The 18693-nt window shown below is 38.3% G+C and overlaps 1 protein-coding gene across 2 annotated transcripts in view; it reads left to right on the plus strand.

Moving 5' to 3' along the window:
* The window catches only part of Adad1 (adenosine deaminase domain containing 1), a 37714-nt gene extending 19484 nt beyond the window's left edge, over nucleotides 1-18230 (plus strand). For both annotated transcript variants that reach the window (XM_050138501.1, XM_050138502.1), the window contains 3 exons: nucleotides 6112-6349; nucleotides 11587-11719; nucleotides 18117-18230. In XM_050138501.1, coding sequence (XP_049994458.1) covers nucleotides 6112-6349; nucleotides 11587-11719; nucleotides 18117-18230 — 485 coding nt within the window. The remainder of the gene's footprint in view (nucleotides 1-6111; nucleotides 6350-11586; nucleotides 11720-18116) is intronic.
* Nucleotides 18231-18693: the final 463 nt, after the last annotated feature.

The raw sequence follows: 18693 nt of genomic DNA on the forward strand, positions 1-18693 counted from the left end.
TGGTGTGTGTGTGCATGCCAGTACTGTGCTATTTTGGATCTATAGGTCAATCATCATGGATCTATAGGCCAATTTGATATCAGGTATTGTGATGATTTTAGCATTGATCTTTCTACTTAGAATTAGGTTATTTAGATCTTTAGTGTGTCCATAGGAATTTTCTAATTGTTTTCTGATTCTGTGAAGAATGCTGTTTTTATTTTGATGGAGATTGTGTCAAATTTGTAGGGTTTTTTTAAATTTTTTTTTGGTTTTTCGAGACAGGGTTTCTCTGTAGCTTTGGTGCCCGTCCCGGAACTAGCTCTTGTAGACCAGGCTGGTCTCGAACTCACAGAGATCCGCCTGCCTCTGCCTCCCAAGTGCTGGGCCCGGCTAGTAGTTTGTTTTTTGTTAGCTATTATCACAATGTAAATTTTGCATACCCGATGGATTTGAGAGGTCTTTGCATACTCTGTCTCTCTCAAATTTTTTGTTTAGTGTTTTAAAGTTTTGATTGTATAGGTATCTCATCTGCTTGGAAAGATTGATCTCTAAATATTTTTAAGCTATTGAGAATGGGATTCTTTCCTTGGTTTCTCTCTCTGCAAGTTTGTCACTGATGTATAGAAATGCTAGTAATTTTTTTTGTTTTTATCAAATGCTATTGCACGTGTTTTTTTTTTTTTTATTGAGAAAAGGGGGGAAAAAAGTTTCCGCCTCCTCCCAGCCTCCCATTTCCCTCCCCCTCCTCCCACCCTTCTTCCCCTCCACCCACTCCTCTCCCCCCCCCCTCCAGTCCAAAGAACAGTCAGGGTTTCCTGCCCTGTGGAAAGTCCAAGGTCCTCCCCCCTCCGTCCATGTCTAGGAAGGTTTATGTCCAAACTGGCTAGGCTCCCACCAAGCCAGAACATGAAGTAGGATCAAAACCCAGTGCCATTGTCCTTGGCTTCTCGGCAGCCCTCATTGTTCGCCATGATCAGAGAGTCCGGTTTTATCCCATGCTTTTTCAGTCAGTCCAGCTGGCCTTGGTGAGCTCCCAATAGATCAGCCCCACTGTCTCAGTGGGTGGGTGCACCCCTCGTGGTCCTGACATCCTTGCTCGTGTTCTCCCTCCATCCGCTCCTCATTGGGGCCTTGGGAGCTCAGTCCAGTGCTCCAGTGTGGGTCTCTGTCTCTATCTCCATCCATCACCAGATGAAGGTTCTATGGTGATATGCAAGATATTCGTCAGTATTGCTATAGGATAGGGTCATTTCAGGTTCCCTATCCTCAGCTTCCCAAGGGACTAACTGGGGACATCGCCTTGGGCTCCTGGGAGCCACTCTAGGTTCAAGTCTCTTGCCAACACTAAGGTGGCTCCCTTAACTAAGATATGTGCTTCCCTGCTCCCCTATCCAACCTTCCTTTATCCCAATCTTCCTGTTTCCCCAAGTTCCCCCAATCCTCCCCTTCTCACTTTTCTCTCCCCGTCCCCCCTTATCCCCAACCCACCCCACCCCCAAGATCCCAATTTTCTCCCCGGCAATTTTATCTACTTCCCTTAGCCAAGAGGATAACTATATGTTTTTTCTTGGGTTCACCTTCTTCTTTAGCTTCTTTAGGTTCACCAGGTATACACTCCGTGACCTTTATTTATGGCTAGAAACCAATTATGAGTGAATACATCCCATGTTCATCTTTTTGGGTCTGGGTTACCTCGCTCAGGATAGTGTTTTCTATTTCCATCCATTTGCATGCAAAATTCGAGAAGTCATTGTTTTTTACCGCAGCATAATACTCTAATGTGTATATATTCCACACTTTCTTCATCCATTCTTCCATTGAAGGGCATCTAGGTTGTTTCCAGGTTCTGGCTATTACAAATAATGCTGCTATGAACATAGTTGAACAAATGCTTTTGTCATATGATAGGGCATCTCTTGGGTATATTCCCAAGAGTGGTATTGCTGGGTCCAGGGGTAGGTTGATCCCGAATTTCCTGAGAAACCGAAACACTGATTTCCAAAGTGGTTGCACAAGATTGCATTCCCACCAGCAATGGATGAGGGTACCCCTTCCTCCACAGCCTCTCCAGCAAAGGCTATCATCGGTGCTTTTGATTTTAGCCATTCTGACAGGTGTGAGATGATATCTCAAAGTTGTTTTGATTTGCATTTCCCTGATTGCTAATGAGGTTGAGCATGACCTTAGGTGTCTTTTGGCCATTTGAACTTCTTCTTTTGAGAATTCTCTGTTCAGTTCAGTGCCCCATTTTTTAATTGGGTTAATTAGCATTTTAGAGTCTAGTTTCTTGAGTTCTCTATATATTTTGGAGATCAGACCTTTGTCTGTTGCGGGGTTGGTGAAGATCTTCTCCCAGTCAGTAGGTTGCCTTTTTGTCTTAGTGACAGTGTCCTTTGCTTTACAGAAGCTTCTCAGCTTTAGTAGGTCCCATTTATTCAATGTTGCCCTTAGTGTCTGTGCTGCTGGGGTTATACATAGGAAGCGATCTCCTGTGCCCATCTGTTGTAGGGTACTTCCCACTTTCTCTTCTATCAGGTTCAGTGTGTTCGGACTGATATTGAGGTCTTTGAAGAGAGAGGAGGTATCGGGCAGTATGAGAAATGCTAGTAATTTTTAAATGTTGATTTTGTAACCTACTTTGAAAAAAGTGTTTGTAAGATCTTTGTGTGTAGAAGGACAGCCTTGTTTTCTTGTTATGTTAGAGGAAACACTAAGGTTTTCCCCACTTAGTATAACGTTAGCTGTAAATTTGTTGTATGTTTCCTTTATCTTGATTTCTCAGGGCTTTCCTCATGAAGAAATACTGAACTTCGTACGCAGTTTGTCCTGCTTCTATTTGAGATTATGATAAGATTTCTAACCCTAAGTCTATTCATGTTCTGTATTACAAAGCATTCATTTGTATATGCCAAAACATCCACCCTTAGATGCCTAGAATGAAACCAACTGAACATGGTTCATGTTCTTCATGTGTCATTGGATTTGGTTTGCAAGTGTTTCATTGAAAACGTTCACATCTGTGTTCTTTGAGGCAATCAGTATATAGTTGTTATGTCTTTGTCTGGTCTTTAACATCACAGAATGAGCTCGGTAGTGTTTCATCCCTTTATATTTTATAGACCAGGTCAAAGATGTGAGACTTTTTAAAATATTACCAGATAGCCCCAGTCAACTCTCCAGTAACCGTGGGTGAGAATACATGCTCATTTTCTATCCTTCATAGGGAACTACTATTTGATACTTTTTAAGATTATATGATTGACTAAAGTTCTTACTATGTTTACAGTTTTAGTCAATTAAAATACTTTCTCAAGGCATTTTAAATTTTTCTAAATCTTCTGTAGAAGTTCCTCTTTGTTTTTGATAAATATGAGTTTGAGATCTAAGAAATTTATGTGCATTTTCTGGAATCACAGACTTGATGAAGAGAGCTTTTGTTAAGTTTTATGATGATGTTTTTAAAAATTTGTCATTTGTATGATGTAACTTTACCCTGTAGTTATAATGTTGTTTAAGAGAACAGACATTGATTCCTTTATGTAGTTGGTTATCATTTGACTGCCATCTTGCACCTGGCAGTTTAGGGTGGTAGTATACAGACAATAAAAAGAAAATGGTGCTGGAAAGTTGCTTCACGCTTTTCATCTCACAATCTCTGTGGGTTCCACATGAAAATAATTGGCTGTCTGGTCTTATGTGTATGAATAAGAAAATGAAGATTTCCAGAACTCTTGGAATCTGCCTATAAACCCAGAAGCATACATTTTAGAGACTCTTCGGGGGTTCTGACACGGGTAATTGAATGGCTCACATTTTTTAGCAATTCTCACTTAAAAGAGTGATTTGATACCTAGGACATCTTGAGAGTTAATTGAACTTTATTTGTTGTATCATACAGTTTATTACCTAATACATGTAGCACTTAACTAAATGCCATTTTAAATAGGTATTCATCTAAGCCTGTTGTTAAAATACTCAGTAAAATGGAATATAAGCGTGAGCACAGCCAGTTATGTTAATCAGGCAGCTCCAGTTCTTTACAGACTTCTTCCTTTTATATAATTGAACTTTGCTTCCCTTTTAACTCCATAGAAGGGAGCATTACAGATTAAATTTAATTCTTTAAAGATGACTTTATCTTCTTTTCTCTTAAGTCCTTTTTATAATTCATTTGTGTTTTTGTGTTCACATGGCACAGTATATATGTGCATTTGGAGGTCAGAAGGGATCTTACAAGAGTAGGTTATCTCCTTCCACTGTGTGGGTTCTGGGGCCAAACTCATTAGGAATTATGTCAGGGACTGTACAATTCTTTATATTTATTCTTCCAAGCCTATGTTAACTTAACAGAATATGAATGCAAAGAACAGTGTGTTTAAATTTTATTTTAATTTCTGAGAGGTTTTCAGCGTCTTCAATAGGAGGTTTAGGCTTAAATAAAGGGCAAGAAGCATGCATAACCAGTCCCTTGTTAGGATCTATCCCACACATCATTGTCTCAATTCTAGTTTCTCTGCAAGATTGTCTGACAAGTTGCCAAACTTCCACCCTTTCCCTGGCTGCCACTAGGATCCCAGACTTTCCAGTTTCTTGGGGTGCTTCTAAATTTTAGTAGTTTGATAGCCAAAGTGAGCCATGATAGAGACACATTTGGGTCTCTTGAGAATGCCTTCACTCCTTTCAACAATATTGTGCGAACACAAAGAAAGCTTTTATTACTGTTCATAATGTTAACCAAAAATGGTCATTCTATGAATTACTTTATGTCCTTAAATTGGAACATTGTGGTTCCATAACAGCTATAATTTGTGCTCGCTCATTAGGTATAAAAAATTATTTGACTTTCACCAACAATCAGATGCTGATTTCATTCGGAAGCCTAAAAATCAAGACAGAGTGAACAGGTTCTTTCTGGCAGAACTCTGTAAAAAGTACCATTTCTTTGTGGTTTAGTGCTGGTTCTTTGCATTTTTTTTATTTTTTGTATGTGAGTGTTTTGCCTGCATGTGTGTCTGTGTACCATGGGCCTGCAGTACTTGGAGAAGCCAGAAGAAGTCATCAGATCTTCTAGTACTGAAGTTACAGAAAGTTGTGAGCTGCTGTGTGGATGCTGGGAATCAAACTCTGGTCCTCTGGAAGAACAGCCAGTGCTCTTAACCCCTGGGCACGCTCCAGTCCCTGGGTCTTAACCCCTGGGCACGCTCCAGTCCCTGGTTCTTTTTTTGTTTGTTTGTTTGTTTGTTTTTTAATATAATTTTTTATTGAAAAAAATTTTTTCCGCCTCCTCCCCGCCTCCCATTTCCCTCCCCGTCTCCCTTTTCCCCCCTCCTCCCTCTCCTCTCCCCCTTCCCCCCACTCCTCTCCCCCTCCCTCTCCAGTCTGAGGGGCAGTCAGGGTTCCCTGCCCTGTGGAAAGTCCAAAGTCCTCCCCGCTCCAGACCAGTCCCTGGTTCTTAACCCCTGGGCACGCTCCAGTCCCTGGCTCTTAACCCCTGGGCACGCTCCAGTCCCTGGTTCTTAACTTTTAGTCACCATTGTTTTTTTCCTTTTTGATCATTCTTCGATGGAAATTTTGTCATTACCTTGTCCTGATTCTGGTCAAATATATGGAAATAACTGCTAAGAGGATAGATATGGGGTAGAGAAAATTAAGAGAAGTGAGCTTTAGGGTATTTGCAGTTAACCCGAAGCACGATTAATAAAAACTCAGAGAGAAAGATTGAGCTGAAACCTGAAAAGCAAAACAGCCAGCCACTGGCTCTTACCTCAGTCTCAGTCCAAAATGACAATCCTGCCTCCAGGAATCTCAGAATAAGACTGAGCCCTAAAGCTGTTTCCTTCCATTTTATAATCCTTTCTCCGGCTGGGATTAAAGGCGTGCCCTGCCCAGTTTCTATGGCAAACTAGTGTGGCTACTGGGATTAAAGGTGTATGGCGGTGGTCTGTATGGCTGATCTTCAGGCAAGCTTAATGGTTAAAAAACAAATGAAATGTGGGGTAGAGAAAATTAAAAGAGAAGTAAGCTTTGGAGTATTTATAGTTAACCTGTTCCCATTATATACCTTTTTTTTTAGCACAATCTTTTCTTTTGACCTTAAATTTCTGAGTATGTTTTGTTTTGGCTTTCTAGGTGATGGGAATTGCAGTGACACTAGAGGCTTAGAAATCGCAATAAACCAACGTGTTGATGATGCGCTCACTTCAAAACTTCCCATGTTTTACTTGGTCAACAGACCTCACATTAGCTTAGTGCCCACTGCATATCCTCTGCAAATAAACTTGGACCACAAATCACTCAGTCTGAACTGGGCACAAGGGGACAATTCTTTGGAGATTGTGGATGGCCTAAGTGGGAAGATCACTGAAAGGTTAGAACTGCTACTTTCTCTAAAATCATATATTAAGTACAAGAAGACTTTTTATTGAAATTTTATTCTTAACAATTCTGTACATTATTTATTGGATTCTGAACAATTGTATTGAGTGTGGCCAGGTTTCCAACATCATATTCAATATAACTTTCTTTTTGAATAATACAAGCTTACAAAGTTATATAGTAAATGGTGAAGCAAGCATTCAAACTCAAGGAATCTGGCTTTAGGCCTGTGTTTGTTAAAATATGAGAATCATAGAATTGGTTCTACTAAATCTAAATTTCTGGATCTGGGGTTAGGAAGCTGCATTTTTCACATTCTGCCCAAATATTACGAACACGCAAGTGTAAGAACTATTCTATTATACTGTGTGGTCACCCCTGTCCTAAGGATTTCAAACTGGAACCCTAATATAGACATTTTATTTCCAAAGGCATTATTGTTAATCATAATATTCTGTGCCTTTTGGATATTTCTTTATGATATTCATGTAATTCAGTATTGAATAAAATTAAAACCTTCTAGTAATGGCTATATATTTTTTAAATGAGCAGTGAGTAATGCTGCTAATAGCTTACTGCCCAGGGAGGCATTTTTCCCTTTGTTACTATAGCCATGGAAAGTTATCTAGGATCCAGTAAATAACCCTTACCCATACAAGCAGACCTGAGTAAACCCAGGATTCTTTTAGGGTGGCTTTTCTTTTAAATTTACAGACTTTAAATATCTTCCACTTCAAAGGACATTTAATCAAGACCAATGCAACTCTTTTTTGACATAAACATCATCAAGTCTTGGGGTAATATGCAGGATAGTATCAAGAATAATACAGAGTATAGCACAACAAATATATTGTCTGGCTTTGGATTATAAATAGATTCAGCCTTGCCTTACACATACACAAATATAAGATATTTTAAAACTCAGAAAATAATGGCATGACAAAATAGAGTAAACAATGTGAAACTAGTTTAATTTCTTACTATGGTCTAGTATTTGCAAATAGTTACAAATAAGGCAGTGGATGTGTCCAACTCTAGACTGTGAGTTTTAGCCCCAAAGAATCAGTGAAGCAAAGAAAGTCTACTGTTGCTAGCCATGTAACTCTGGCCCCAGGAGAAAGAAGCAGGGAGGGTCCTGAGTTAGACTAGCCCAGGCTTCTAGCAAATTAGGTGTTTGAGCTGTATCTCAAAGACTATATCATAAAATAAAAAGATTTTTAAAGTCATGGTCTCATTACCTAACCCTGGCCTGGAACTTAGCAATCCATTGGCCTCTGCCTCCACAGTGCTGAGGTTAAAGGGTGTGTGCCACCATACCCAGATTCCCAAAAAGGTCTTAAATTTTTTTTTAGATGAGTTATTTACATATCACATTTTCATTACTCATTCTTATGTTGAGGGGAGTTTAGGTTTAGGTTGTTTCCTGGATGTTGCAAATAGAGCAGCAATGAACATGACTGTATCTGTGGAGTAGGAGGGTGCCAAGTCCTTTAGATATAAACCCAGGAGTGATACAGTGGGTCATATGGTAGGTTGATTGAGTCTGATGATTTTCATTACTGATGTCCACAGTGAGTCCATCAATTTGCATTCCCATCCAGTTATTAAGGGTTCTGCTTTCTCCACAGCTTTCCCAGCCTTTGTTGTCAGTTGTTTTGTTTAAATTAGCCATTCTGCCTGGAGTGGGATGAAATCCCAGAGTTCCTATCTGTTAAGGATAATGAACATTTTTTGAGGTATTTCTTATCCACTTTTTTTTCTTATTGAAAACTCCCTAGCCCATTTTTTTAAATTGGGTCATTAGTTTCCTTGATTCTTATTTTGTTTTGTTCTTGCTTGTTTGAGTTTTGTATATTCTGGGTATTAATCTTTTGCTGATGTATAAGCTGGAAAAGACTCTCCCATTTTATGGGTTTCTTCTTTAGTCACTTGGTTGTTTCCTTATCTGTGCAGATGCCTTTTAGTTTTATGAGGTCCCGCTTGTCAGTCATTCACGTTGATAGCTCCGCAAATGGAGTCTTATCCAAAAGTTATTTTCTATACCTGTATCTTACAGTATATTCTCTACGTATTCCATTGGCAGTTTTAGTGTTTCAGGTTTCAGATTGAGATCTTTGGCCCACCTGAATCTAATTTTTGTGCTGCATGATAGATAAAGGTCTAATTTCATTTTTCTGCATGTGGACATTCAGTTTTCCCAGTACTATTTGTTGAAGATTCTGTCTTCAGTGGATGTGTTTTACCTCTTTGTCAAATATCACATGGCTGTAGTTAGAGCATGCACATACACACACAATAATAATAATAATAATGATGATGATGATGATGATGATGATGATGATGATGATGAAGATGAAGAAGAAGAAGAAGGAGGAGGAGGAGGAGGAGGAGGAGGAGGAGGAGGAGGAAGAAGAAGAAGAAGAAGAAGAAGAAGAAGAAGAAGAAGAAGAAGAAGAAGAAGAAGAAGAAGAAGAAGGAAGAAGAAGAAGAAGAAGCAGCTATCAGCTTGAGATGGTGACATAGGAGGGCCTTAGGGAAGGAAAAGGAAAAGGGAGGACATTCTACACAGAGAAACCCTATCCTGGAAAAGAAAAAAATGAGGTGAAGGAAGGAAAGAAAGAAAAGGAAGAAAGAACATCTGAGCACAGGGAAAATGGCTTACTGACCAAAAGCAGTTGCTGATTTTACAGAGGATGGGAGTTTGAATCCCAGTACCCACATGGGGTGGCTCACCACCACCTGTAACTCCAACTCCAGATGATTTGACTCCCGTGTCTGGATTCCAAGGCTCGGCTCCTTAACATGCACATGCACATATGTACATGTATTAATAAACACATGCAGACATACACATATAAATAAAATTTTTAAGAGTATCCAACTGTGTGTGTGTGTGTGTGTGTGTGTGTGTGTGTGTGTGTGTGTGTGTGTGAGAAAACAGAGTCTCTATATAGGTTAGCCTCAGGTTTTCAGTTACCTTGTCTCAGCCTGCTAAGTGTTAGGGATACAGGCATGGATCACCATATCTGTTAGGGATCCACCAATCCTTGCATAAAGCAGATGTATCTTGCATCATGAAACATGTTGAAAGATTATTTCTTTCCCAACATACACACAAAACTTACAAAGAACACTTGCTGATAATCAAAACTGCAACAAAAAATTGACAGCATATTAAAACACATAGATATTGCATACAACAGTACTAATTGAAGTTTTTCCACAAGTGTAAATGTTATTTGCTTTTTCCCCCTCTTTTAGGTCTTGCAGGAGCTGCCACCCAGTTACCAAATAAATGGAGGCTTATTATTACTTATGAATGCCTGGCCTTAGCTTGGCCTGTTTCTAACCAGCTTTTCTTAAATTATCCCAACTATCTTCTGCCTCTGGGCCTTTCCCTTTCTCTATTTCTGCATATCTGTCTTTACTTCTTACTCCACGGCTTCCTGTGTAACTGCTGGTCTGGCCCCTTGAGTCCTCCTCTCCTCCTCCTCTCATTTCTTGATCTCTCTACTCTCCTTTTTTCCTTCTATTTATTCTCTCTGTCTGCCAGCCCAGCCTCCCCTTTCTCCTGCCTCACTATTGGCCCTTCAGCGCTTCATTAGACCTTCAGGTGTTTTAGACAGACAAAGAGTCACAGCTTCACAGAGTTAAACAAATGCAACATAAAAGAATGCAATACATCTTTGTATCATTAAACAGGTATTCAACAGCATAAACAAACACATCTTAAAATAATATTCTACAGCATGTAAATGTGGTAGTAGAGATGACACCAAATTAGAAATTTATATTTATCACAATTATTTCTACCATCGCTCTGCTAGAGCACGTAACAAGGACCTACCAAGGAGTAACCATAAAAAGGAGAGTAATAGGTGGTTTGTTGAAGAGTACAGTACAGCTTTATTGACTGAAAACACTGTCATGATTGGTGAGGAAATGTCAGGGTGATGCTTGCTGTTACTGCTGTACATAACATCAATATGTTGAATAAAAAAAAGTAGACATAAAATACGGGGAAATGGAGGTAAAATGACCACTGTTAAGGGTATTTTATAGATTGAAGCCAGAACCTCACAAACACTAGGCACATGTTCTGCTGTGTTCCTCAGTTCTGCTGAAAAGCCCAAGGAATTTACGGAAAATCTTCCAATACTATCATGGAAATTAATATACAGAGATTAATAGATTTTGTATACATGAGTGCATGCTAACATTTGCTACATATAAACTACCTCAAATTCAGTGATTTAAAGCAACACTATATTATTGTTTCTCAATAAATGTTTGGATCAGCTGAGCGGTTCTTCTGGATCTAGTTAGAACTCCTGCAGGCATCTGGAGTCAGGTGTGGGTCAAATAAAATGACACTTTGGTTGATCTCTTAGAGGAATAACTGTCCTTTACCCGTTAGTAGGCTAGTCAAAGCACTCTTACCTGAACGTGAAGGGGTCTCAAGAGAAGAACGCAGGGTTCCCCTGAAACCTAGACTCTGAACTTGCACATTTTCTCTTTGTGCACCATAACAAATCACAAGGCTAGCACATGTTCTAGGGGGCGTCTGCCTCTGAAAAGCTACATGGAAACCAGAAGAATCGAGGACTTTTACAGTTTTAATCATCTGTCACAAGAACAGCTAAAATGAGGGGGAAGTTGCTTAGTGCAAAGGTTTGTGATCTGTGGACCCACTTCTGTTACAACAGATGAATAATGCATTCATGTGCGTGCACACACATATGCATGGATGGATGGCTTCAAAGTAGTGTTTTCTAAATTACAGTTTGCTTGCAGAGAATGCATTGTATAATTTCAGGAGATTTGATACATGTATCCATCCAGGTCACCTATTACTCTAGTCAAAATTCAGTGGCTGTCACCACTCCAGAAGGTATTTCTACATTCCCTTTCTTCAGTCATAGGAGAATAACTCTTTTAATTTGTATTACCATAGATTAATTTTACTTTAAATAATAGGAATATTCAAATACAAACATTGTTTAAACTTTTGATGCAGTGCAGTAATAAGTTAAACTAATTTAGGTTAAATTAGCTTCTGACAGTAGTTAAGTAACTCAAGTTGCTTCTTATCTAAAATAGAGCTTCAGTACATGCATTCTTCTTCCTAATCAGGATCATAAATGTCTATGAACTGCCGTTTAATCCCTACAGTTGCCAGCATAAGTCATTAACTATGGTTATTGCATGTTTCATTCCTTCCGACTTTAGTTCCCCATTTAAAAGTGGTTTATCAATGGCAAGTCGGCTTTGTAAGGCTGCAATGTTAAGTCGATTTAATCTGCTTGCCAAGGAAGCTAAAACAGATGATTTACTTGAAGCTCGTACGTACCACGCAGCTAAGGTAAGGTAACCATAGAAATGTAGCTAAAGACAGTAATGTGGCGAATCTGTAGAGACAACAAAAATTGTTTAAGTAGTTCTGAATATAACATATTATCAAACTTATTCTGCCAATATTGCTTAGCACCTTTTTGTTATACCCAGAGATACAAAGGTTATAAAACTTTTTACTGTGCATGGCATTATTAACTATAGAGAATGTTAAGTCTTACAATAATACATTGCTCAAAGTAAGTTTAATTCCAGACTCTAATTTAAACGTGACTTAGTAGATATTTTCTACTAAGAAATACAGATTATTTTCTTCCTAAACAAGTTTTTGGGGGTGGGAGGGATAGATTAATAGTTAAGATTGCTTGTATGGCTGAGTGGTATTAGCTCATACCTTTAATCCCAGAAGCTAGTTCTAGGACAGGCTCCAAAGCTACACAGAGAAACCCTGTCTTGAAAAACAAAAAAGATTGCTTGCACATGCAAGGCAAGCACTAAGCTAAAGTCACAGCACATACTGGATTTTATTTTTCTACTTTCATCTAATATGACATGTCAACTACAAACCTGTGCACACATTCACACCTACAGTCATATCAACTACAAGCCTGTGCACACATTCACACTTACAGTCATATCAACTACAAACCTGTGCACACATTCACACCTACAGTCATATCAACTACAAACCTGTGCACACATTCACACCTAAAGTAATATCAACTACAAGCCTGTGCACACATTCACACTTACAGTCATATCAACTACAAGCCTGTGCACACATTCACACCTACAGTCATATCAACTACAAGCCTGTGTGCATGTTCCCACCTATAACTAAGTATAAGCTTTTTTTTAAATAATACTGTTGTTTTCAGTGATGTCTAGAAGCTATACGTATTTCTGTAAGAACAAATATAAAAACCTTGATAATGTCAAAAACAGTTTTTTGTAGAAATGAATTCAAGGTAGTAAAACTTAAATATCAAAACTGTATGTTCTTGAAAAAGTGCTAGGATTTTAAGAATAACAAGTTTGTGTTCTTGCTTGGAGCTCCTTTCTTTCTCTTGTCTTCATGTCTCTAGTCGGAGTGGTGGGGAGTGTAGTTCACACCTCTAAAGTCATGGAGTTACTGTCAGAAGAAAAGGCCTCAGCGTGTCAGAGGATAACAATTTGTGGATTTTTTTTTTCAGTTTAAGGGGCCCAACTTGGTAGGAAATGAATAGGAAAAGTTGTTGAATTCACTGGCTCAAGTTGCAGTTCTTGTTGGAGACAAGTGCTAACTCTGGTTACCAAAACGATACGGGGAAATTGAAAGACTGGGATAAATTTGAAAATCTCTGTGTTCTGTGATTGATGTGGAACTACAGAGTCATATACAGGACAGGTTCAAGAAATCAGGCAATGAACAAAAACCAAAAGATGCTTAAGATAAATATCAGATATTCTTTTTTCTTTTTTTGGTTTTTTGAGACAGGGTTTCTCTGTGGCTTTGGAGCCTGTCCTGGCACTAGCTCCGTAGACCAGGCTGGTTTCGAACTCACAGAGATCCGCCTGCCTCTGCCTCCCAAGTGCTGGGATTAAAGGCGTGCGCCACCATCGCCCAGCATTATATCAGATATTTTTGATGTAAGTTTGCCAGAAGATGGCAGAAGCCTTACAGGTCTAATGTGTTTGAGTACAATGTCTGCTGTTACTGAATAATTTATCTCTAAACTATAGAAACACGGTAACCACTGGAATGCTGGGCCTAGTGTAAAAAATAAAAATAAGATAGAATAAAAAGCTAGGATGAGACTATCAAAGCTATATACCTGATGAAGACAGACCTCACAGTAAAAGCAGAACTTAAAAGTAAAACTTAAACATCACAGAAAATAGGTTCTGGCCACTGTGTCATTAAAATATCAATTAACAGTGTAATGAAATCTGAGAAATTGCCATATATTTGGAAATTAATTTATGGATTAACAATGGTTAGTAGGAAACAACTTTCAGAAAAACGGAGAAATAGAGTTGAAAAGCACAGCATATTGAAATTCATGGATGATTAAAGAAATAGGGAAATTGTATAGCTTTGAAAGTGTATATTACAAAAGAATCCTAAAATCAGTGATTTAAGCTTCCGACTCAAGAAACTGGTTAAAATAAAAGTTGGGGGGCTAGAACACAAAAATAAGTAAAATGGAATTAATAATATGGACCATAGTAGAAATCAATGAAATTTGAAACAAAAATTAAGTAAATGAAATATAAAATTGGTTCATTAAGAGAAATAAAATGTAATCTCTTAGTGATCAAATGAGTATAAATGAGAACAGAAATTATTGAAAGCTGGGATGGAAAAAAGGTCATTGTTATAGACCACAAGAAGCCATTGGATTTCCAACAGCTGTTTGTTAACAAGTTAGATAAAATGGACATGCTGCTAGATCGATACAAATAAAAACAGAATATCCAACTGTAACTTAATCACATAGAGAAGCTGTGAATTGTTAACATGTTCTTATAAAATTCTACAATACATAACAAAATTGTTATATAAATCCTACAAAATCACTTTCAAATATAGAGAACATTTCCCCAAAATTCTTGATACCCAAAATAATAAAAGCATCACAGAAAAAAAATTATAATACAAACATAAATGTGAAAAGAAGTTAGCAAGGTACTGAAAAACCATCCAGCAGCATATAGAAATTCTGCTCTACGTTCAGGATTTGTTATGTCAGGTTTACAAGGTTGATTTAACATCAGTAAATTATTTTTTGTAATACACTGTATTAATAAGTCCAAGTTTAAATTTTTCATAATTATCTTAAATATGTTCAAAATGCATTTGACAGTCTACCTTTTTATAATAAAACACTAAGGAAGGAAAAAAATAGAAGTGAACTTCCCACAACTTCATAAACGATATCAACAGTGAACTTAACAGTGGTATTATTCCTAGTAGTCAAATCTGAAAATTTTATTGAAATTGATATTGGGGAAAATGTTGAGAGATCAGAGAGACGAAGGACTCCTCATCTCTCAACTTCCCAGCCAAAAAGAGAATGGGTGCCTGTTTCTTCCTGCCTTATCACTTTCTCTGCCCAACTGAAAGCTGAAATCTCCCTTCCCCACCTATGACTGGAAAGAAAACAAGAATGTTGACAATTACCCCTCTTCCATTATTCTGTTTATCTGTTCTGATTTCCTGAAGAGTGATCTGAAGTAACCATGGTTCAGTTTAGAATGAGTAATTATATTAAGTATATAGCAAGCCAAAGTAAAAGAATATACAGCAGGAGATAAAGAGAGATGGCAAAATGATGATGATAAATAATAATAATAATAAATGTGTAATTAGGTACTTAAAACATGTAGCAGAAATCTCCTGGAGAAGCCCTGTAAGACCATCACCTGGAGGACCCAACAGATTCCTAGGCAGAGCAGAGTGTCCTCTTGGGTGAGGTTTCCAAATAAAAGAACAAACAGCAACATGGAGCATGTCTTCTTCCTCTGTGGGCTGCAAATGTCAGGAAATAACATTGCTAAGACTATAGGATAGATTTCCTGAGTATTTACTGGATAACTTACCATGCGCAATGTGTTAGATCATCATACGTGAATTTAGGAATGCCACAGAAAAGAAAAGTTTATTTGTATGTATGTATGAATTTTGTTGTATGTGGGTAACTGTGGAGACCAGAAGAGGGTGTCAGATCCCTTGAAGCTGGAGTTACAGGTGGTTGTGAGCCACTGATGTGAGAGCTGGAACAAATATGAGTCTTCTGGAAAAGCAGCAAGCACTCTTAACTCTGAACCATCTCTCCAGCCCCTGTATCAAAACAATATTGTTGCACAAATTCTAATACATCTTAGTAATAAAAGCGTGGAGTCAGATATTGGGGAAAATGCTGAGAGATCAGAGATACAAAGGACTCTTTATCTCTCAACTTCTCAGTCAAAAAGAAAATGAGTTCCTGTTTCCCCCTGCCTTATCACACTTCCTGTCTGTCTGTACAGACCTCCAGACCTCTATGGTTAGCTAGTGATTAGCTCCGCCCTCTGATCTTCAGGCAAGCTTTATTTGTACAAACAAGATATCACCACAACATAAAAAAATAAATTATATAATTACTTTCTAAGAATAAATACTCCAAAAATTTATTTTAGAAAACTATTTCACACAACAGCAAATACACAGACACACACACAGTAATAAACAAAAGACTTGTACACTAGAGATGATAAAACATTGCTGAGAAAAAGTGAAGAAGATGTAAACAAATGAAAGGATGTAACAGATTTATGAATTGGGAATTTCAGTGTTGTTAGGATGACGCATGTCTCCAAATTTAATCTACTGCTCAGTGAATAATCAGTGTTGCTGCAGACACTTGTGTTGAAAATATCTGGTTGTGAGGTTGACAGCAACATCTAAAGGTCATAGAAAATCAAAGCAGTTTTGGGTGAGAACAAAGTTGGAAAACTTGCCTGGTTCACAATTTAATCACAATTCAGACATACCTTGGAAACTGCAGATTTGTTTCAGACCACTCAACACAGAGAGTCAAACAGAGCTTTATATGGTCATGTGTGTAATAGTTAACTTTGTACAATACTGTACCCTAGTTACGTAGGTAACATCATTTCTTTAAAACATGATTTTTAAATGTTTCTAAAAACAACAACAGCAAAAACTTAGTTGCTTTGGCACTGGAGGAACTTGCTTTCATATAGATGGCTGCTGTTTAGAAACAGGGCCCCAGCAGATAGCCCAGGCTAGCCTAACTCTCAGCAGTCACCTTTCCTCCACTTCCCACATGCTGCTGGAATGGCGACAGTTTCTCAAGATAGCAGTGAGGTTTGTCACATTCTTTCTTTCATGCAAGATTCAGTGTAGAAAACCTTGATGTTGTTCATCGAGTAAATTTAAGTTAGATTCTAAATTTTTTGTTGTCATTTCAACACGTTCACAGCCTCTACCAGGAGTAGATCCCACCTTAAGCACTTGAGAGACTGGGGCAGGAAGATGTGAATTCGAGACTAGCCCCATTTACCCAGAGGGACCTTGTCTCCAGACAACAGACATGCTTGAGTACACATCCGTAAGCCGTGCTGTCAGCAGACATGCGTTCATCCAGACTTTATTGTCTTCATATAAATCAGAAGACAAATAGGTTTAGTGCGCGTCTTTTGATGACTGAAGACTTTCAGGATAGTAAATGAACATTGGCTTTCACTTATAGCCAGTATCCCCATTAGCCCTTAACAAAGCAATTAGGTTATTTTTCAAAACTTTAAGCCAGGCATGGGCTTCTCTTTAAGTCACAGGTGACATATTCTTCAAGATAAAGCTGATTACACTGAACACTGTAATTCAGTCACATTGGCCAGGTCTTCTAGACAGGACAGGTAATTTCTTCAGCTTCCTCATCAGCACTTGCTGTTAGACCTTGCTCTTTGGTGGAGTCAGCTTCTCTCCCTAACCCTCACGAACAATTGTAGTTCAGAAGATGGTGCCACACCAAGTGCTATTGATCATCTGGAGAAAAGAGGCCTCATGTGTTAGAATAAGAATAAAAAATGGTACAGCCACTTTGGAAAACAATTTGGCTTCTCCCACCACCAAAGGTAAACATACTTGCTGTGTGACTCAGCAGTGCCGCTGTATTTGTGAGAAACGGAATTCACACAAATGTTTATGACAGCAATTTCCTAATAGTAAAAACTGAGAACAGTGCAAGTTCATGAGGCGGTGAATGGACTGCTGCAATAGACATGGACAATAAAGCCCTGACACATGGACTAGCATGAATTGTGCTAGCCTGCATTATAGAATGCTTACTGTATTAGTCAACCTGTGTGAAACTTCCAGAAAAATACATTTAGAGACAGAAAAATGTGTAGTTGCCTGGGGCTAGGGCCAAAGGTAGGGGTTTAAACTGACTGCAGGCAGGCACAATGGGCGATTTAGAGGTGGTGGAGTTTACCACTGGATTTTGCTGGCATTTGCACATCTCAATAACTTCAACAAGGACCAAATTATACACTTGTAGTGGATGAGTTTTATAATAGCTCATAAAAGGTAGCTTTTTAAAGGTGTGTGCGTGTGTGTGTGTGTGTTTATAGAATATTAGAACACATGAAAATAGTGATGCTAGTTATCTATAGTTTGGGTGTTATAGGTCATAGGTCATACTTTTTATGCTCTTTCAGTTTTTCTGCTGTGAATTTTGCTCTTAATTAAAATATTAAATAACAAGTAAAATTGCCTTCTTAGGCATGTTGGGAAATAATTGTTTTAAATTAGCAAAGGCATTTAGAGTTTTTCATTTTTTTAAAACATAAAGTTAAACATTCTGAGGTTATTTACTTTGTAGGCCACTTTGATTCAGTTCAACTTTTTCTCTCCCTAGTGTATGTCTGGGCCCTATCAAGAAGCTAAAGCACTATTGAAGTCCTACTTACAGCAGCACGGCTATGGCTCCTGGATTGTGAAGTCTCCCTGTATAGAGCAATTTAGTATGTGAATTAGACAACACATTGTCATATTAAAAATCTTCTATTTTTGATGTGTTTGGCTGGTAAAAATGTTTTAAAATATGGGGCTTCAGCCTTCACAGTAGAAGTCTTACAACAGCACTGCCCAGATATTGTTAAACATGTATGAATACTCATGTCACCTTGCATTGAAACATTATGCTCCCTTGCCTTTTTGTAAAAATAATTACCAGACTAAACTCGAAGAGATCCTCCTGCCTTTGCCTCCTGACTGCTGGGATTAAAGACATGCACCACCACCATCCAGCTAGGAAATTGCATTTTTGTCTGTTTATTTTTTATTGTTGTTTTTTATTGTTGTTGTTTTGAGACAGGGTTTCTCTGTGTAACAGTCCCAGCCTGGAACTAGCTCTTGTAGACCAGATTGGCCTCAAACTCACAGGGATCTGCCTCTGCCTCCCCAGTCTGGGGTTGTAGGTATGCACCACCACA

The sequence above is a fragment of the Alexandromys fortis genome, unplaced genomic scaffold (assembly GCF_014885135.2).
Source record: "Alexandromys fortis isolate MF-2015 unplaced genomic scaffold, M_Fortis_MF-2015_v1.1 scaffold_15, whole genome shotgun sequence".
Lineage (NCBI taxonomy): Eukaryota > Metazoa > Chordata > Mammalia > Rodentia > Cricetidae > Alexandromys > Alexandromys fortis.